Source organism: Bombyx mori, chromosome 6, assembly GCF_030269925.1.
Source record: "Bombyx mori chromosome 6, ASM3026992v2".
Classification (NCBI taxonomy): domain Eukaryota; kingdom Metazoa; phylum Arthropoda; class Insecta; order Lepidoptera; family Bombycidae; genus Bombyx; species Bombyx mori.
Genome location: NC_085112.1, coordinates 7,399,008 through 7,421,932, shown reverse-complemented (window position 1 = coordinate 7,421,932; position 22,925 = coordinate 7,399,008). Strand labels below are relative to the sequence as shown.

Here is a 22,925-nt window from a genome sequence, read left to right as displayed (position 1 = left end):
TACCATCCACCCTTCCCTGTACAACGAGGCGCTCTATGGACTACGGCCATCTCCTCGCCAAACTGGTCCAAAGAAATCCACCGTTTGAGACTGTACTATGGCAAACTGACGCTTGTACTATAGTTACTATACTTATACTATATAGCAAACGCGCTTGATGCCGATGCCTATGAGCTCTGATATACTGGTAGCGCCGTGAGCTCGTCAGAATATTTACAAAAATAAATAAAATACAAGCTTCACAGATTGCCATAACAGGTACTGTTTCAGATAAAATATTGGGTCTCTGGAATACGGCGAGGTAAGAATAAAGAAAAAAACATTTTTTAAGCTTTATTTCTGTAATTTTCACATTCATTTGGCAGTTCATTTCGTAGCAATACTATTTAGAAATATTACAAAAACCATCTAAACCTCTAATACAAAGTGACACCCTATTCTCATTTTAGCAAATAAGCTATTTGTTTAACATAAAGAATCAATGGTACAAAACATTTATCATGAGTTTATGATCATAACGCCCATGCTACTGCATCGATTTTTACATATTGTATTTGTGAGCATATTTACTTTTTTTGTTTTATAAATACTAGTTTATTAGGTACTACAAAATGTTAGTATTTCATTCTTACTAGCGATGTACATATTTATCATGGCGGACTCATCATTTTAATTTCTATTAGTATAAATATGAAAATCATAATCATGTTATTCTTATACATAGATAGTTCAGAGATATTATACCTGAAACTATAACAATCTCATACGCGCTTTGATATTAAAATGTCTTTTTAATTTTAGGATTCCAATGAAACTAAGTGGTTATTTATTTTCTCAGGGAGAGTTTATTAAATACGAACAGACAAGAATACCGTTCCCGACCGCAATTTGAACTGTGTACCTGGTAAAACTCGTATCGATCCGGCGATAATTAGGAAGACATTAGAATACAACACGCGTAACGTTCTTTCCTTATATTCTTGTGTGTCAGCCTTAAATGTTATTCTGTCTGATTACGATATTAACATACGTATTGTAGTCATAAAATTAAATGGAAACTAAGAATTTGAAATAGAATTAAGCAAATTGAATGATAAGTAATACAATTTAGCACAGTAAATAAAATAGTTGGTGCTATAACATTTTTAAACTCACTAAGACACTTGACATGTAAAAATGTATGTAATTAGGTACGTGTAGCGGCCGGACGTTGATGTAAATATAGTGCAATTTGATAATAATTGTTACCCATAAACATAACAAAAATGTATATATATAACACTTTAATTTCTCCTGGACACTATGCCGATAGGATGGCCCGGCATTTGGCAGCAGCGGTTATTATAAAACAAACAAAATATATAAACGCAATATTTATCCGTAAATTTATAATAATGTATAATAATATTCGCGAAAAAATAACACCATTCTTTTACTTTATTTTTAATTTTTAAACATGATCATGAATTCAGTTTATTTTACTCTGACTCACAGCGCAATTATCTGTTTCATAATTGCAGTATTGTAATTTCAAAGTGCATGTAAAGAAAACTGTTAACATTAAATTAAATATTTGTATAAAAACGTTTTTTTTTTCATAACATTTCATGTGAAAATGTCGTGCAAGATGTTTTATTAGTCAATAAAAAATTGTCTGACATTTGGATGATCATATAGGACGCTGGTCGCACATTTAAGCCTTAACTCTGTTCCCAATTTATTATCAGTTTATTGGAAACGCTGCGTATTCGAATCAATTCCTGACACGATTTCATTAAAAAACGTTCGTTTTAATTTATTTACCAACGTTTTTGACACAGCGCGCAGTGTAATACAATTTCTTTCAACGCGCGGAGCCTACGGTCTCGAGGGAACGGGAATGGCGGTTGACAGTCCTCGCGTTTTATGTGATTCACGAAACACTTGCCAGACACTGACCACGTGTTTCATGATAGGCCATGGTGTTCATGGTCTCTATGGAATCCGACCAAACGAACACCGGGTGGGTCGTCCCACCTATTTGTGTAAAGAAATTTAATGTGAAATTACGAAACCAATAAATAGTTTTACCTTACTAAGTTAATTATGTTTTTCCTTCACGTTAAAGTAGCCGGTAATACCACCGGTCGTTGCCAGTCGGACGTCTTCGGGTTAGCGCCGCGAGTTTGGTTATAGTGTTGACAGAACGAACGCGGGAACCCCCCTACTCTATTCGTGTTTTGATCGCGAGCGGAGATCGGACGTCAGTTGAGAGAGTGCAAGTGGAGTCGTTTATTCTGGTCTTTTGGTACCGACATCCTCGGGCCGGTGGCCCGCCATCAAAATCTGCGGACTGCCAATACCTCGCTCACCTCCTAAGCGCGAAATCCTCATATTAGAGGCTCAGCTTCCCCCTCCCGATAAAAAAATCGGTTGTCTGTAAAATCGGCTTACTGACGATAGTTGTACGTGACAACGTCATAAGAAAATAGTGATGGAATGGTTTCTTTTTTCAATTATCGCAATTATCGTTGCTATAAACAATTGACACCACATTCACTTTTCACTGAACTTCATACTTGACGAAAATATGTAAATGTTATTATTGTATAGCAGCTGTCCACGCGGATGCATCTCTCACTCAAGTAGGAGAGAGACAGATGTCGAACGCTGCCAAACGCGGAGGCCGATTGTGCCTCTTTGTCGCTCGTTGCGCGCTCTCGCTTGCACTTCAAGCCTCAAATGGAACGCCTCAATGAGTCATGTTTTTTCGTGCGTGCAGCCGGCTCCATCGAATTTTAAGACGTTGTCACGTCAAAAAAGCCATTAATTCCATACAGTGAGCTACACCCGGTTACGGTACGACTATGGTGCTCGGTAACCACTTTACGCCAAGTGAAATGTGAGTACGTTACCCCATCTTTGCAATAAAAAACTCCGTTCCAAAAATCGTCTTACACCCTATGGGTAATGCTAGAATGAGATTTGATATATTGAAAATAGTATTGTCAATTTACGCAAATAATTGAAGATTATCACGTTGTGCTAAAAGTAATTTAAATGTGAATTGTGAAATAATATACGTGAATAGCAGCAGAATAACTTTGTTATCAACGTATACTAATTCCAACAATATAAAAAAAAAAACAATGGCTTGGAAATGTAAAATATTTTACAGCTTCACACTTTAAATTACCATCACAAAATTAAATATTCTTACTACTCACAGAAGTTTATAAAATTGTTTTTATCAAGAAAGTATACTTTGCCTAAAAACTTTGAGTAATACAAGTCCAACTATTAGGGTAAATAATAGGCTGTTTGAATGGAGATCGTTGCTTGCGCTGTCGTCGTCATCAAAATCTGAGGAAAAAAAAAAACGATTGTATGCAATGTGAAAATCAGAATAGACCAACTGAAAAGGCTTGAACGTGAATAGCAGCAAGGCTAGATATTTTCATAAAAATGTGTCAGTGCTAGTACTGCTTACATGAAATGTAATGAACATGCCCGTACTATGCACGAAAGTTTAGAAATTTTTAACACTGAACTAAAGAAAAGCGTATTAAAATAGTAAATTTCGTGGCCCACTGTGATCCACAGTTAAGGAAGAACCGTGATAAAAAATATATTTGATTGAATAATTTCATTTCGTAGCATTTTGGCCGTTTACTCACCAAAGTCCCTAATTTGCTCTCCATAAGCCTCCCCTTGAAAATTTGAAGTGATTGCGTCACTGTTTTGAATGATTTGTGCATCGCCTGTTAAAGCAGCAATGTTAATGTTACATATTCACTACATAAAATAATAAAACAACTGAACGAACAAAACACCACAATACCTTTTTTCCTTATTGTTTGATTATCTAACACAGTTCTTTGTGTTGTAAACGCTGACGGCGGCGCTGGAATTTCTGCAAACATAAATTGTCCGCTGAGAGACCTACAAATCTACAAACAACACTTAATATCTAAAGTCAATACTTTTAAAATACACGAACGTTTTATCTTCGAATCCCCAAGACTCGTAAAATAAAAAAAAGGTTGTTTTTAGAGACTGCGTCCTTCTCTTTAATGAGGTCACGATTTCAATACCTACTGTGATGTTTATAAGTCTTACCATCCAGCTTAATGATGCCATCGGTCTCTCCTAGTGAATTCTTTGCAATACATTTGTAGAATCCAAAATCTTCCTTAGTTATGTTTCGTATTTTAAGCATCATAAATTTGCTGTAACCGTTGTCCATCGGGAACGCTTCGTATTTTCCACCTACAATTTCCATTTCTGCTTAAATATAAAACCTGAACTATTTGGGATTAGAACTAAAGAGCGAAGTATGATGTATAAAGAAAAAAAAATTAACCATTTCGAAACTTATAACAGTTTCCAGTGAGAAGAAGTAATTATCTATAGTTGCTTAATTAGACTAAATTTTTTTGCGCAATTCCTATTTTTCACCTCTAAAAAGTTTGATTTAAAATGTACGTTGCTATATGTTCATAAAACTTATTTAAATAACAGGGAATTATAATGAGTATTTCATATTTGTATATGTTAATATATCTTTTTGAATTACACAGGGCACATTTATTTCTATGTATTTCCATTACGGTATCATAAATCAAAGATACAATCAATGGATGTCTCCCTTGACATGAACACGTGTTATTTATGATTTTATGATAAATGTTATTGTTATGTATTCTGAAGCCAGAGGTTGAAAATGGAATTTTAGTAAATTTAGTATCGGTTAATGTACGCACGTAACCTTAATTTTTAACTATATATTTCAAATTTCTATTTAAAAAAAAAAATATTAAATTATCTGATACTTGAAAATTATTTAAAAATTAAATTTGTCTGCTTTGTTTACCGGAAAGTAAAAGTAGGTAGCTTTATGGCATAATTAGCTCAAGATCAATATAGTGAGTGACATGCTACTATCAAAGTATATTGACACCACATCGTAAATGCTGCCATCCACCGTGTGACATGAGGTCTAAAATTATAATTGTTTTTATTTATTGCCTTGATGGGTGAACGAATTTGTGGCTCACCTAGTGCTATGTGGTTAATATGGTCCTTAAACATCACAAAGTGGACTGAAATTCGGAACGGTAGTCCTAGATCGTATGATCACAACACGCCTTACCATCCGTGCTCAGCTTAAGTATATGATAAGAGTTCTTCATTTTTAACTTTTACTAAATTAAGCACAAAAATTTAGCTTCCTTTTTCATCGAACACGATTATTTTACGTATCTTTCGTATGGCCTCTTTGTCACTGAATAAATTATATTAATATACATTATTTATATTTGCGACAGTTTGCTTTAGACGTTTATTTTTTCTTTACATTTTTCGTGATTCATGTGCTATAAAAAGCCTTTTATATTTCTTGCGACCAATAATAGCAATTCTTTACATAATATGCGTATAAACACATACGTAAATACTTTTTTTCTTTTACTTCATGAGCTAATGGAAAGTATTTTTTTTTTTATTTTATTGCCCTTGTAGGCAGACGAGCATACGGCCCACCTGATGGTGAGTGGTTACCGTTGCTCATGGACTTCAGCAATGCCAGGGGCAGAGCCAAGCCGCTGCCTACCGCTTAATACTCTTCACAAGTCTCGTTTGAAGAAGGACATGTCAAATATACTAAATATCAACAGTTTCCATTATATCAGAAAAAATATTAAAACTCTATTAAAGTTGAACTAACTGGCATTTTGTTATGTTTCAATTAACATTGATATATTACAAATTGTCTCACCAGAAATGATCATATCCCCTCGATCTGTTGTCCAATAGTTAATTGAAGATGGATACGCTTCTGTGTGGCATTCTAACGTTACATCCTGGCCTATGTACGCTCCTTCCAGTTGATTGGGAATCGAAAGCATCGGCGGAACTGTGAAAGTAGGGCAATTTGTCATAATTGGCATAACTGTGACGTAACAACTACAAATTTAAAATTCCGAATTCGACCTTTTCTGTATCGAAAAACATATTTTCTTATTGTTTTCGGTACAGCATACTGTGTAGCACAATTAAAGACGCGGTCCATTATCATGTGCGAAACATGAGGAGGTAGGTATTCTCAGTTTTTGTGGTTTCAAATCGAGAGCAGGTATTGCGAAGCTAGCAACTAAGCAATAACCTATAATGCCTCGTATAATAAATTAACATTATTTTTCGCTTTCATTTTTTTTATTGCCTTTGTAGGAAGACGAGCATACGGCCCACCTGATGGTAAGTGGTCACCGTCGCTAATGGTCGTCAACAATGCCAGGGGCAGAGCTAAGCCGCTGCCTACCATTAAGTACTCTCCGCAAGCCTCGTTTAAGGAAGGACATGTCATAGCGCTCTGGAAACACCGTGGAGGAGGGTTTATTCTAAAGCCGGATGGTATGTGGCAAAAAAGATATTTGGAAACGCACTGTGGATGAACGCAGCGGTTCCAGATAATATGGATGAACTCTGCTGCGATGGCGGGAGGTGCGATGATAAAAAGGAGATGAGGGGATCATCTCGAATAATTCCTCAGAGCATTTCCCATGGAACATACGGTATAAAACACAAAGAGAACCGAAGTCCCTCTGTAGACCCAGAGGTTCCAAGTGATCCGCGAGAGCGGGATATCGACAATCCGAACAGCCCGTTTCTGTATGGAGTGAAATGGAAGTAGCTTGTATTTTGGGACCCTCGGCCCATAAGTGAGAGCAGTACTCCACGCGAGGTCGGACTTGTGCTTTATAAAGCGCAAGTTTCTGTCCAGGCGTGAAATACCGCTTCGCTCTGTTGAGTACTCCCAATATTTTAGAGGAAAATTTGGCTTTACCTTCCAAATTACTCCAAAATTGGACATCGCTCGAAATATCGACCCCTAGAATCCCTATACTCGCGGAAAGCTGCAGGGGTACTCCTTGGAATTGCAACGCTATGACAAAAGGGTCCTTCATCCTAGTAAACGTGGTCACGTTATTCAAATATTTTTCATGGGAAAATTATGCCTAAAATGTCAACGAATTATGTATGTTAATAGTATAATACTCACATTGTACCATGAGCATAATTCTCTTGCTAATTGAAGGTGGCACGCCATTAGAGGCGATGCACAGGTAGGCGCCCATATGTAATCGAGACACCTTCGTTATTGTCAACGTTTCTCCGTCAACAACACTTACTGTCAAAAAAGATACTGCATTATTATATTATAATTAGAACTAGTTTTACGGTTGCCAACTGAATAACACAATATTTAAATGTTGATGAATAATTATTTAGTCGTCCGTGACCACGAAAACAATATGTATAATGATAGTAAAAAACGCGAGATAATACCGTAAAAATAATTTTAACCATGACTACGACTTGTAGAAGCCGTAGAAAATATTATAATACTATCTTCTTTTTTTTTATTGCCCTTGTAGGCAGACGAGCATACGGCCCACCTGATGGTGAGTGGTTACCGTCGCCCATGGACTTCAGCAATGCCAGGGGCAGAGCCAAGCCGCTGCCTACCATAACGTAATCTTGCATTATCATTTCATTGTTTTTATTATAAGTTAATAGGCGATGTATTCGCATTGTTTTATCATAATACGAGTACATAAGATTTATTATTTAGTTATTGATAAAAATTTACCAAAAGTAATTAAAAGTGATAATATTTAGTGTCTTAAAATATTTGTAAGAAACATATATTTTTTTACTTTTTATGATTCCAACATAGAATGTTATCAACTTTTAAAAGAAATGAATTACTAACTCACAGACGCTGATTCGATATGCCTGAAGGAAACGAGAAATATTTATGAGGTTAAAAGTAGACGAAGGAACAAAAATAACATTTCCTTTGTAAATGAAAGCACGGTTACGTACTTTATACAACGAAAACCGCGTTATATATCAAGCAGATTTAGTTGGCAGTCAACAGAATTGCCGAGTAAACTTCGCTACGAGACTTTATGGATTTGAAACGTTAGTTTCAAAACTATCTCCGCGTTATAGAAAATAACGAAGCTGTCTAGAGCAAAGTTACTTCTGGAAATCTATGACACAAAAGTGGTGTAAAACAGAATAAAATTGTATTCTCGAAGTGTGAATATCGAGTTTGGATTTGATACGAATCATAGTTTTAACCTTTTGTATTTATTTAATAGGGGTTAAGGTAATTTATTAATTTTACCTGATTCTCCGTTGTAAGTGAAATCTTGTCCATCTTCCCTCCTCCACATGACGTAAGGCTCCGGATACCCGGATGCACGACAAACTAAGGTCACGTCTGAACTCTCCCGGACCACCATATCCGTTGACGTCATATTATCGATGATTGATGGTGGAACTAAGTAAACCGATAGAAGGCGCCTTAAAATTATTGTGTTTACAGCCATTGTAAGCTACATTAAATTAATTGAATCGACTTTGATTGATTACCATATTGTTCGTGTGTCTTATTGTTTTCGAGAAAAGTAATTCAATTTTATTAATTATATAGGTAGGCAGTGGCCTGGCTCTGCCCCTGGCATTATCGTAGTCCATGGGCGACGGTAACTCCTCACCATCAGGTGGGCCGTATGCTTATCTGCCTAAAAGGGCAAAAAAAACCATAAAATCAAAATTGTGCGAAAAATGGCTTTGGCATAATTCTCACTCAATTCATCAACACATAGTCTCTAGAATTGTACTATGGATTCAATTTTTTTTTTACTTTTCTTATCATTACTATTATAAAAATTACTATGATTAGTTATCTTCCAGCAGAACCAAACAGAAAATAATGAGTAATTATCTGTAGGACATGAAATTTTTCCGTTTTAATTGTCAGTATCAAATAAGATAAGTATGTGTAACTGATAATGCTCTACTATTGTCTAATACGTATACGTACCTACGACTTGCAAGTAGCCTTTTCTAAAATGCATCGGGTCCGTGTTAACCTGGCACATGTACCAACCGCGATCGACCTCCTGAACGTTTTTAATGTGCAGGTACCACGAACGGTGGTCGTTATAAGACAGGCTGATGCGAGAATTCTGCGTTATTATATTGTGATGAATACTTAGAATAGTTTGGGTGTCCATTCGCACCCATGCCACCTACGAAAATCCAAAAAAAAACATGAATTAATGAATCACGAAAATCATTATTGTTTCTTATTTTCATGTCCGTGTCGTTTTGAAATTCAACCAAACGAAATAATATACTGTTTGGACAATTGTTTCTCCATTCGTTATAGTTGTCTTTATTTAGAATCTTGGCATAGGAATATCTATATATAAAAATGAATTGCTGTTCGTTAGTCTCGCTAAAACTCGAGAACGGCTCGACCGATTTGGCTAATTTTGGTCTTGAATTATTCGTGGAAGTCCAGGGAAGGTTTAAAAGGTGAGAAAATATAAAAAAGCTCGGAATTATATAAAAACAAAAAATTTTGTTTTTCTTTTGATGTATCCCCTTGATGTTTCTTTTATTTATCGATTGAGGCATTACGAAGTCTGCCGGGTCAGCTAGTGTAATATAAAACAAAAGTGTCATTATGATTTTTAAATACCTTAAAACCTCTCAGGTTCTCAACGACGCACGCCAACAGAGCGTCGCGGCCAATAGTGACCGTGACATTCGGTATGGGCTCCGCGAATCTTGGGTACATTGATTCTGAAAGAAGCAGTTCAATGAAATATTCCATGGACGACTGGTAAACATGTTTGTTCTAAAAGTTTGATGGCAGCGTTATAGGGAGACGGTGCCGGCGCGTCTGCGAGCCGATCTCTGTCGCGCAGCCAGGGCTGCCAAATAAGTTGGTCGTAACGCAACCAAAAGTTCCGGTAAGTGCCTACTTTGTATTAATTAGCTGAATAACGTTTATTGCTTTCACATACCTACGTTTAATATGAGACAAATTATATCGCTTTTGCCTCTCCTCTCTCTCGAGAGAGAGCTCCTCGGTGTTTTGTTCATAATACAATATTTGTAGTTAAAATTAAATTAAATCCAATATATATAGTCACACTTTAATTCTACAAATTTTTAATTTTTTATTTTTCATCGATTACTAATTTGCGATTAATCATAAATATAGGCGAGTTATAAAATCAACATTTTCTGCAGTGAGATAGTGTTTGGTAATAAATATAATGTGGAGTCTGTGCTGATGTCACTTTATTTTCATTTTAGATCGCCCGACCGCTCTTACGGTGATCTGCCCTGTAGACCTAATCACAGAATCCTTTGGAGTGTTTTTACTGTTTTACTTCTTTAGTTACACGTAAATACCTAAAAAATGTCATAAAGCTTGTAATTCCGCACTCAAAAATCTAAGTGTACGTAAATTATTTCAAGAAAATGTTTAAAAACCTTATAAGACAGCTTAACGATCAGTGGCGGGCTGACATTTCTTCTGTCTGTTCTGTCTTATGCAAAATTCGGATGTGGGTTGTTGAGCGACAGGAATGAATGTAAACAGGATGGAATGTAAATAATTTGACGTTAATTTTTTTAGGCTTAGAAGCTTATAATGGATTTCGTCAGTTTTTATAAATACTCAAGTATTTCTGTGCATTTCCCACCTTCATACAATAACGCCACAATAACGCAGCATCAAGCTTGAACACTTTTTTATATAAGAAAATGCGTAATACCTATCTTAATTTTTTATATTTGGTTTTGATATTTCAAGTTAGCCTTAAAATATAAGGAAGTAACAACCCTTAAATTAGGGTCACGTGATTTATCCTCAGTCTGCCAACGACAAATAGCGGTTTGTCGCACTTTTGTTGCTTCAATAAAAAAACAATAGGACATACATCTAACAACACACATTCGACTATCTGAGAAAACTATAAGTATTTTAAAACTATGTTAGGGACATTTTTAAAAACTAGTGGTCCCGCAGTAGTCGAAATTTGACTTTAATCAATTGAAATTTAATGTTTAAACATTATTATGGTTCTATTGTCATAGTATATACTTATATAATATAATCACAGATTTCGCCAAAACTACACTATACGTAAATAATAATAAAGACAAACAATATTCATCTATTTTCAATTTGACCACAGACTTAAAACACTAACAAAAGTTTGACAATTGACAATAAACAAAGAGTATATTTATGTATATGTGTTGTGTCAAATACATGGTAGTGTGTGTAATGTTTTCTTTATTGATTTAATGTATATTTTATGCATTATTTAAAAAAAATATTAGCACTGTGCACTTTTTCTCTATATTCTCTATAAGTGTGGAAAATTTCATACTCCTCCGTCCGCGCAATTTTCGTAAAAAGGGATACAAAGTTTTTCCTTCATGTATTAATATATAGATTATATATTAAAATTAAAGTTCTGAAAATTAAAGACTTCTACAATGTCGAAAACTGTGAAACATTGTGGTTCATGGTCCATTTTTTTTCTTGCACTTTAGTATTGGTGGACGAAGTCGACTGTCGACATAGTGGTAAGTGGTAGCTGGAACTCGTAACATCACACTTTTTTATTTTCATGTATACATCGGTCATTATCCGGAGTGTTGATCAAATTACAAGTCATTGCAGATTTGTTTAACTACATTGTACATGTAATTAAAAATCCCTTCTTATAGTGCCTGCCAGGTAGCTGTTCTATTAATATTTTTATTTTTTTTGTCCACCACATTGATTGATCTGTGTGTTATTTATTAATAAAACGATTTACTCTATTACCAGGATAGAAGGGCGTTTTTTTTTTCAAGAAAAAATATATTTTCAGATTCCTTGAGTTTCGATCATTTTTGCAATTAAAACTTTTATAAAACACACTTACCGTCTGGAACTTCTATAGGTGCTACTGAGACAACATTCTGCCCACTAGGTAACTCACGACCTGCAATTCAGACAGACAGTTTCGCAAAATTTCAAAAAAGGGCTGTTGTTTTAGAAGTTGACAAAGACATCGTTAATTATTATTAACAAAACGAATGTCAAATTCAGATGATAAAAATATCAGAAGTAAATATTATGTTGAAATGATAAAATACTGATAAGTTATAGATTATTGTAATACTGTATGAAAAGAGCAAAGTGAACGTACCGTATTTGCTCATATGGTTTGACATGTCATTATTTTTTTAGAACAAACCATATTATAGAATATCACGTAATTAATAACAGGAAAAGAAGCAGGAGAAGCTAAAACATTCATAATACTAATAAAGTTATAACTTTACTACTAGTGTTTTTCAAACAGCCTATTTATTGTAATTCTGAATAACATTTATTCAGTATAAATTAAGCTGTTATACTCATATAACATTTATCTGATATTGAAAAATCGGTTTCGCCTCTTGACATTCTTGTTATATAATCGCTTAAAACTCGGAAGTCGACAAGCACCCTTGACAGCTGCGTGTATTCGCCGATTGTAAAGCCAATATCTATTTTTTATTGAAGTCCTAGATAGACGAGAATAGGTCCATATTCTCCATACCTCACGATGTGTGTTCGCTGTCGCTAATGGAATAGATAATGATAGGATCGCAGTCAGGCTGCTGCCCGTCGCTGACGATTATTTCTATACCTCGTTTCTAGAAGGACATGTCGTAGTGTTAAAAAAATGTCGTGGTCGTTTCAAACCATTCCTCAGAACACTCCCAACGGACATGCGTTACGAAGTCGTCGTGGCCTAAAGGATAAGACGTCCGGTGCATTCGTATCGAGCGATGCAACGGTGTTCGAATCCCGGCAGGCGGGTACAAATTTTTCTAATGAAATACGTACTTAACAGATGTTCTCGATTGACTTCCACGGTGAAGGAATAATATCGTGTAATAAAAATCAAACCTGCAAAATTATAATTTGTGTATTTACTGGTGGTAGGACCTCTTGTGAGTCCGCACAGGTAGGTACCACCACCCTACCTATTTCAGCCGTGAAGCAGTAATGCGTTTTGGTTTGAAGGGTGTGGCAGCCGTTGTAACCATACTGAGACCTTAGAACTCATATCTCAAGGTAGGTGGCGGCATTTACGTCGTATATGTCTATGGGCTCCGGTAACCACTTAACTCCAGATGGGCTGTGAGCTTTTCTAACTATCTATGTAATAAAAAAAAGACAGAAAGAGCTAAAGTCCCACCTTATACCCAGATATTCCAAACAATCAGTCTTAATAAAAAATGTATTTTAAGTAAAAAACTTAATCCTTTTGACTGCCATTTATGTCAGCGGTGCCCTACACGGTGCACTGGAGTAATTATGTCGATTTCTGTTACTAAGTCATCCGGAATATCTAATAGACTCTGGGAAAGACGAATCCGAAAATACTGGGAATGAATCTATTTCTAACAGACTTAAACATACATCAACAAACAAAAGGAGGCAAAGTCAGGCAATCCAGGTACCCTAGTAACAGAAATCGACATAATTAGTTCAGTGCACCACGTAAGGCACCGGTGACCTAAACGGAAGTCAAAGGGTTAAGTTTCTCGAGGTCTGTTTTAATGCTTTACATTTTTTTTTTTTTTATGTTTGAAGGATTACTGGTGGCCCGGAGGCCTTTCCAGTTTCACCAGGACAGGTGGGCGAGCAAAGGCTCAGCCAGGAGGGATGGGATTTGCTAACAGCTACCCGAGCGCCTCCGAAGGAGACCTAACAACTCAAGAGTAGCTGCTTCGCGAATGAATCTACTACCGAATCGGAATCGCGACCCGCTGAGAAGATCCGGCGAGAAACTCAGCGAGCTGATTCATGGGTTAGGATGCACGGCGAACTCTTTGTCGAGTTCGACGAGTACGGTTGCCGAGGTCCCTAAGCCTGCTCCTAGAGCTGAAGGCGTCTAGTGCAAAGGTTATTGGATCTGATGGATCCGTAAGGACGTGTTGCTTTACATTGTAGGTTCGCTCTTCCACACGTTGTTGTTTTGTTTCTTCCAACCTAAATTATCTATTTGATAAGATAAAGCATTTGCTTAAACAAACATAATACCAGAATTCGTTAACTATAAATTCGGCGTTCTAGAATCATTTTGTGCTAATTGGAGCGAACAATTTGTTTATTCTATATCGTAGTTACCTATATAAACAAAGATAATAGGGAGCTCGTGAATTATTCAGCTGATATCGTAAATTTAAACAAGCTTAGACCTGAATGAGTTACTCCTATTATTAAATATCAGATATCTAATTATGGTGAGACGATGATTAATAGACTGCTCTACTTTCCTCATCGGATAAATAATATTCAAAGGCCGCATTTTCGATGCATGACCAAAAAAGAAATCCATTACAGCGTCGCACCGCTGCGTTCATCGACAGTGCGTTTCCAAAGATCTTTTTTGCCACGTACCATCCGGCTTTGGAATGAACTCCCCTCCACGGTGTTTTCCGAGCAATATGACATGTCCGTCTTCAAACGAGGTTTGCGGAGAGTACTTGATGGTAGGCAGCGGCTTGGCTCCGCCCCTGGCATTTCTGACGTCCATGAGCGACGGTGACCACTTACCATCAGGTGGGCCGTATGCTCGTCTGTCTACAAAGGCAATTAAAACAGAACTTTCATTTTCGTTTGGTTTTAATATTGGTTTCGTAAAGTTTAAAATTATCGCAGTTTATATTTCGCTCTTCGGCTATTTGGGCCGGTGCCTCGACGCATTAAACGGTGATAGATTTCGTCGAAGGGTTTGTATATACCATTACGTCTAGCGTTGACAGACTCACGCCGTAGCGACGACAGGATTGTTCCATTATCGACGTTGAGATGAATAATTGACACTGCGCTCTATGGATGTGGCGATATTGTATCGACTTTATGGTACGCTTTTTCCGTAATTAAACGTGTCGAAAGTTTTATGACTTTAAAAATAAATATTGAATTAAAAGAATGGTTACAGCATTGTATTAGAGGTGAACAAAAAAATTCGAATTTGCATGATTACAAATATTATAATTTAAAAGACTTTAATTTAAAAAGACTATAATTTAAAAGAATTGTATTATTAAAAATTTATACACTGTTTCTCTTAACATAGGCTATTCTGTAGTTTATCTCAGAAAACAACACAGTTTAGTGAATACTAGTGTTTCAGATATTATTGTCATGTATTTGTGTAGTACCCATAAGAACTTAAAGTTATTACTTTTTCAAGTATAAATGACACAAAAAGTTGCATAGTTTCCCAATTTCAATAATTAGTTTGGCCTAAACACTCGTATGGTACACGCCAATACTGTTCGCCCATAAAACATTCAGTTTTTAATAAGAACAGTCAATTATTAGTTTCGTAGCTCACAGTGTGTGGGTGCTCGTAACTTCTCAAGCCCCGTTGACACGGGGTCACTGCCGGGGTAAACATGCCGCTTCCAGCCCAATTGCTAACTTAGCCATAAGTGGATTGAATTCCGGGGAAATTCAGTCTCATCCTTTGCTAATGCCTCTCAGTGGACCACTATTATTGTTATATTCATTTACTAAAGGATATTTTTCTGATGCATTACTTTATTGCTATTTCTAATTGAATATATAATTACATTTAATCTTTTAATTAAAATATACGTTGGACTCAAAAACTTAAATTTCAAATTAGAAAACGTTTTGTAAGATATAAGTGGACGCATATATTTTTAGTTTGTATTTCGCATATTATAATATTTCAACGGCAACGGCTGCTTTTTAATTACCTGTAAAGGCAAAGAGCAACCCGTCAATTATAATTTAAACTCAATGTTGGTAATTACAAAGGCGGAACATATCATTACTCAATATTGAATTCATAAAGGTTTGAGTATGATACAAATTCTATTTACAAGTTATTGATCTCCGCTTTTCATGAGTTTCATTTAGACAGTTATAAATCAGAAAAAAATCAGCCAAATATAATTGTCTACAAACTAAGGAAATCCAAATTGAAACTAGGTCACGAAATTTCAATGTGTTTTAATTTATTTCGACACATCATTAACACAATGAGCTCATATTCATGGATATCAAAATTAATCACGTAAATGTTCGCATCCGCCACACAAATACGATACCAAAAAATTCACGATATTTCAGAGCACTATGTTATGTCCATTTTCAAATGAAGCTTAAAAGAATTCACAGAAACGGACAGCAGTTTGATTATTTCCTTTGCATATATTCATGACCCATCGTGGCCAGTCACCATCAGGTATGTCATGTGCATTTGAAGACAGCAAAACGATGATTTAAATGATTACTTCAAAACAGGTAAGATATTAAAATCCATCATTCATCTATAGATTTTAATAAACAAGACGTCAATCAACTTGATTGCTATTATTTAACATACAATACGCTTCATGAAATAGCGATCCCAATGCCTATTTTGAAAACAAAGCTGTGCATTATAAATATAACAGTAAAAATCAAATAAAGGATTCCCAAAATAACATTCGATTTTAAACCCGATAATTTGATGGTAAAAAGTTATTGTCAAGGTTTGAACAATATTTTATTCTGATATTCCGTGATTCCCAGATAATTATTAAAGCTTAATTTATTATAATTAAAGCTTTCACTCCTGACCGCTTTTACGAGTATATGGAATTCAGAGACTGTAGATATAAAATAAAATTAGTTTTAAATTTTAAGCTTTGTTTACGTCATGTTTCCGTGTAAATGGGCCTAAGTTATTCCTCTTTATTGAGATTTTATTAGAATAATTCCACAAGTACTAATAAAAAAGGTCATTGACATTTATGTTTCATTAAATATTGGTATTTTCAAATAGTATAGTATAGTTTGTGATAATTTAAAGCGTCTAGTAAACTCATGTAAGGACTCATGTCCTTCTTTGCAGTAAGCGAGAAGGATTCATTTGTCGTGGTATCGCAAAGAGTTTCCCTGCAAATTCCGGGGTGTAATGGTAATTTGGAGTCAATGTTCCAAGCGGCGTCGTCGCTTAGAAGGTAAAACCTGGATATGTAACTTCTAAAATGTTGATTATCTTCAACAAAGCGAGGAGTTACTTCACTTCTGGTCAAAGACTTCATTGTCTAGTACTACTCGTGTGCTTGGACTGGGGGTCTAAAGAAACACTTCTGGAGAAGTTAATAGTGATGCTTAATGGTCTTTAATTTTAAGTAGCTTTGAGTTCATAGAGACGAGGTCCGTTATGACCTGAGTTTCTTTCACGGAGAATGTTCTGAATAATTGTCTGAGATGATTTGGCCTTTTCCTTTTATGATCGCACCACCCTACGTTTTTAAATAATATTTTTGCAACATACCGCAGACGGTATGTGTTGTGTTTCTTTGAATGAAGATTTAAAGGAGTCGTGAGCGGTAGATTACGGCATGGATGCACCAATGACCTGCTGCTGTCCATGAGCGTCGTTGACTACTCAAAATCAGGAGGATCATGTGTTTATGTACTATTGAAGGCAAGAAATCTCTCTCTAGATTCAGCGGCTCAAAACGATGTGTGAAGTGGATTATCAACATATAATGGATACAACAACTATACAACTATACTGGTGGTAGGACCTCTTGTGAGTCCGCACGGGTAGGTACCATCACCCTTCCTATTTCTGCAGCAGTGGGGAGCGTGAAGCAGTAATGCGTTTCGGTTTGAAGGGTGGGGTAGCCGTTGTAACTATACTGAGACCTTAGAACGTATATCTCAAGGTGGGTGGCGCATTTACCTTGTCTATGGGCTCCAGTAACCATTTAACACCAGGTGGGCTGCGAGATCGTCTATCCATCTAAGCAATAAAATATAAATAAAAAAAGAGCGCTCTCTATCTTTATGGAACCTAATTAAGGCAGGTTTTGAAACCTCGTTAATAGAAGGACATAACGCTCAGAGAATAACGTGGATTTTATTTTAGAACCCGATAGTATATGAGTGATCTTTGAATACGGGTCAAATCAAATAATTCCTTATATAATTATTAGTAATATAAAATAGAGACACAAGCAATGACTGGTCTCAGAAGTTGTTTACAATGGATCCAGTTATATCTTTAGCGCACTACCCGTCTCCGGACCAAATTTCAACAGATCGTTATAACTACGTAACATTCAGCTCTGGTATGACCTCCAGTCCTCTTATGTTATCATATAAAAACGAGGCTTGAAAAGAGTCTGGCAAGCTGCGGCTTGATTGTGCTTTTGGCAATGCTGAAGTTACCCTTTTGTGGGCAGCAAAATCCCAGGCAGTAAACTCTATTTCCTACTTATGTTGCTTGCTCTTGAACTGTACATTTTTCATTTTTATTATTATTCAAGAACAATCGCAGTTTCCTTGTGTTAGTTTTAGCCTCTATGCCATTCACGTCAAATACAAAATGTATTCGGAGCGTAAGTAATCAATCTTTGTCAAAGAGGTTATTTGTATACATCGAATTCTGATTTTTCGGTGTTCATCAATACTTTCTTCTATTTCAACTGTATTCGGTAATATTTATATTATACATACATAATGTTCATAGAAAATATTATGTTCTATTCCATCTTAAGTAGGGATTATATCTAGTATATATTTATTTGATTTTCTTATGAAGTTTTGGTTACTTATCACATTTTAATACTATTAAACTATACTAGATGATGATCAAGCTTAGCTCGGTTTTTTTTTTATAACGCCATCTTGTTGTGTCTTTAAAGCAGTTACTTGCCCTCAATTAAGAAAAATAATATTATTATTCGCCAATAGATGTCGGGAAGAGTTGATTATGGAAAACACGAATAAATTTTTTTTTCTGAAAATAAATCGTAGCTAGATCGATTTATCGCCCCCGAAATCCCCTGTATACTAAATTTTATGAAAATTGTTGGAGCCGTTTCCGAGATTCAGATTATATAATAATATATATATACAAGAATTGCTCGTTTAAAGGTATATGATAAAATAATAAGATACAAGAATAAAAAATGACAGTTTGAATTCAAATGCTGGTTAAATACAGCTTAAATCACCACCAACCGTTATGAAATATTTTCATTTAATACGGTTAGTCCTAATTTATACGGAGACAAAATACATCGATAACTGTCAGGGTTGGTCGGAAGATGGCCTGGACTGCGGAAATCCGTCGATGCGTCACTGACGACGGGGTCGTGTTTGTTTGTGATTCTTTCCCCTTAAGTGAATTATGTTATAGAGACACAAGTCCTCGTCAGGGAGACCGCCCTCTGAATACATCTCGCATTTGAAGGAGCTTACGATTTCTTGATGCAAGTGGCCGATTCGATCTGTTTATACAAACATACAGATTTCTCTGACCGCTTTTGTTTATCGTTTGTATTTGGTCAATTTACGTGACCTAATTTTCAATAAATAGCGGTTTACGATTCAACGAAATAAAAGCGATTCATTAACAAATCGTTAAAAGATTTATTCGATAAAAGAGTAGTTTAAAAATTTACGAATAAATTAATTATATAGAACTAAAATGTTTAAATCGATGTTGTTTGTTAATTTTTTATTTATTGGTAAGTACTGGTGTTGGCCTTACTGGTGGTAGGACCTCTTGTGAGTCCGCGCGGGTAGATACCACCGCCCTGCCTATTTCTGCCGTGAAGCAGTAATGCGTTTCGGTTTGAAGGGTGGGGCAGCCGTTGTAACAACTATACATGAGACTATAAACTTATATCTCAAGGCGGGTAGCGCATTTACGTTGTAGATATCTATGGGCTTCAGTAACCACTTAAAACCAGGTGGGCTGTGAGCTCGTCCACCCATCTAAGCAATAAAAAAAAAAGTAATACAGATACATAAAATCAGTACCAATGCTTTGCGTTTTACCGTCAAAACCATAATAAATTCGTAAATATGTATATTACATTAGGTATGTATTTATATTTATATTGAAGAGAGTTACTACACTTAATTCTAAATTTGTAGCGAAAAATTATGGGCTTCGATAATTAGAAGAAGTATCATATAAAAGTAACTCAATTTAATACTACATACCTACACATATTGTTGTTTTTTTCGTTTCTTTCAATTTACAAGTAATGGTTCTAGCTTTTAATTAAAAATGTTTGTGTATGTATTATTAAAAAGTTAAAAGTAGAATTTACAATGTTCAAATGGTTTCATGGTTGGTGTTTTCTTAGTTCGTGGGTATTTGAAAAAAATAGTGTTTAAACCTCAACAAAACTTGTCTGTTTAGATTACGCAAATGAATTTGAATTTATGTAATTCTTTTGAGAATAAATAATAAATAAATAAATAAATAAATATTTACTAACAATCACGCCACGTTAACTGGTCCCGTGGTAAGTTCGTAAAGAACTTGTGTTACAGGTACCAGATAACGGAAATAAATGTAAGATTTTTATTATACACATACATATATTTTAATATACATCCATTACCCTGGAAAAGACATTTATATTTATCATACAAATATCTTCCCTTGGCGGGATTCGAACCCGCGACCCTCTTGTGTAGTGACCATGTCACTTACCACTACACCAGACGGCCGTTAAAGAATAAAGAATATCTTTAACCCGAATTTTGAATCGCAAATTGAAAATATTTAATTTATGTTATAAAATCATTTTTACAACAACACTCCAAGATTTATTCATGATCGTTTTCCGTTGTATTATTAGCATAACGTCCAATTATGGTTATTAATGTTAATGTGCAAGTTCAGTCGATGAGTAAATAAATAATTTATAATATTATGATGTTCCATAATAATCCTAATTTAGTTTTTTAGTAGAAATTAGTAGTTAATTATCTTGTGTTTAGTTTTTATGTAAATATTAATTAGATCACTACATGAAAATGAATACGGAAATGTAATATATCTATTGAGGACTTATAACTATTAATAGGATATATTTTAATTGTGATGTACCATATCTGACTCCTGAAATTCATATCAAGTATCTATAGCTGTATTTTAGTTATTCTAAATCTAAAACGGCTGTAATTAATTAATCAAATTTGTTATTATAGTTTTTAAGAGTAGAATCTCTATGAAAACTATAGTTTTTACACTTTCTCACGATATTCTGTGTGTACGGTATGGTACATACTTAACACCTATATTCATTTGTAATATAAGATTTGATGCTTTTCACCTCTTTTTACTTCAGCACGGTGCTTCTGTCTGTGATTTTAATTGGCTTTCGTCGCTTATGGACATCAGCAATAACAAGGGAAGCGAAACGGCACAAAATGATGTCTTAATTTATCTATCCAAGAATATTGATAATGGTTTCTAAGTTCGGAGCATTATCAATGTTTTATAACGTAATAACAAAGCGATCATGCAAGTCAATTTTTAAACAAAAAAACTTTTACTTAGTTTCGATCGAACTCAATAAAAATGCTAATTGCACTATCAACTCACCTGTCGTTCCGCAGCAAGCGGTCAATAACGCTATCCATACGACACAGTAAAAATGTATAAAAAATGTCATTTTGTCAGATTACATAAATTACTTAGGAATGTTCGTAAGGTTACGTAGGTACGGGTTTAAGTTCATTTATCGTAGAACGCGTGTAGCGGTTTTGTTGGTTGTGATCGGCGTCCCATCGCGGGGTCGGCTACGGAGCCACTGCCGCGGGGCGCCGCCAATGCGCGCCTCCCTAGCGAGATAAACAAGGGCGAGAAAACCGGGAACAGACAGACAAGCAGTCTCGATATACGCTAGCCTTTTTGGGCGGACTCCATTGCATCGTAATAATTGGATTGGAACAAGGACTGTGTTTAATATTGAAAAATATTTGTAGAATGAAATGATCAGTCAACTTTTCGTCGAAATATACACGCCGTAGTTCAATTGCATAATAATATTACGTATAAACCAGACTACGTAATAAGTTCTCGGTATGCTCGTGTGTACCCAGTGCAATTTGCTTTAAGATTAATTTCAAAAACATATTAATAAATACGTAAACATATTATGTAACGGAGTGAATTGAAATGAATGAATCCTTTCCCAAATTAATTGGACTCTTTAGATTTCAATATTCTATTGACAGATGGATGTTATTTAAGGTGAACCTTGACCTCTTAAAGATACCTTTACATAGCCCAAATTATGGTGAGTAGCCGTTGACGCTCATGGATGTCCGTAAAATCAAAGATAAAACTACATCGCTGCACTCACTAATGTCTCTTTTCTAAGGCTTAGTATTTTGCACGGCAACGACAATTTATTTTAAACCATCACTCCGTTCTCTCATATTTCGTAGACCCTTACACGCTGTATTATAAAGACCAATTTCGGAGTCATTGATCTACACATTCAGTCGTCGCTATTGTCATTGTAAATGAAACTATAAAATGAACGAATAAAATTCTAGTTTTATCATATTCTCGTATCGGTGATCTTAAATCTACAAACCACGAACTACGACAATAACATGTCTGAGAGCGGAATGTGTATTGTTACGGGCGTTTCATATACGATATGCGATAGTGTCACGACACCCCCACGCTGCACTCTCGGTCGCATCGCAATAATGTACTTCTTAAGTGTGGCTTGCCTTTTACGACTAAGAGCTTTAACACTAAGTTATCAACATTTGTGTGTTGATCTAAACTCCTGAAATATCTGTTTCTCTGTACAAGTAATGTTGTATGGAATATACCTGGTGCCATTTTATTCTCCGCCTAGAGTTTTTGTCCTAATAGCCGAAACAATGAAAAAAAAGATGTGTTGTGTCGTGGGACATCGGATAGGAATGAAGTGCCTTATTATAAAAATATTAATTTTAAGTTCCATTCGAGGTATAAAGAAAATAATTATTCGGGTATACATTTTTTATTATGATTTTTTTATTGATAAAAATAATAAAAAACTATTTTACAAAGTTATCAACTATGTAGTTTTATTCACAATGATTTATAAAAAATATAAAATAAAAAAATATGTTATTTTTTGTACGTTATTACAAAGTTAAGCCGTACACTGTGCGCATTACTAATAAAAATCTTACGTTACGGACGTTTTTTCCCGGTTAGGGTACCCCTCCACAT

General features: G+C 35.3%; 1 protein-coding gene across 2 annotated transcripts; it reads right to left on the bottom strand.

Moving 5' to 3' along the window:
• Nucleotides 1–320: 320 nt before the first annotated feature.
• Nucleotides 321–21,508, bottom strand: LOC101744523 (lachesin). Of its 2 annotated transcripts, none has more exons than XM_062669075.1 (11): nucleotides 21,291–21,508; nucleotides 11,790–11,849; nucleotides 9,539–9,642; nucleotides 8,876–9,083; nucleotides 8,174–8,329; nucleotides 7,040–7,168; nucleotides 5,756–5,893; nucleotides 4,099–4,263; nucleotides 3,821–3,892; nucleotides 3,657–3,740; nucleotides 321–3,342 (listed from the first exon to the last, which is right to left on the bottom strand). In XM_062669075.1, the coding sequence occupies exons 1-11, from the start codon at nucleotides 21,358–21,360 to the stop codon at nucleotides 3,230–3,232; spliced, it is 1,299 nt and encodes a 432-aa protein (XP_062525059.1). In that variant the 5' UTR covers nucleotides 21,361–21,508; the 3' UTR covers nucleotides 321–3,229. The 2 variants fall into 2 exon arrangements, with proteins under 2 accessions (XP_062525059.1, XP_062525060.1); XM_062669076.1 differs by having other exon boundaries at nucleotides 4,099–4,248; nucleotides 21,291–21,507.
• Between the last annotated feature and the right edge of the window lie 1,417 nt (nucleotides 21,509–22,925).

Coding starts and splice junctions, on each gene's coding strand:
- LOC101744523 (XM_062669075.1), bottom strand. CDS start 21,360: ATGACATTTTTTATACATTTTTACTGTGTCGTATGGATAGCGTTATTG. Junction 11,850..21,290: donor CGCTTGCTGCGGAACGACAG/GTGAGTTGATAG, acceptor TCTGAATTGCAG/GTCGTGAGTTACCTAGTGGG. Junction 3,893..4,098: donor TGGCATCATTAAGCTGGATG/GTAAGACTTATA, acceptor TTATGTTTGCAG/AAATTCCAGCGCCGCCGTCA.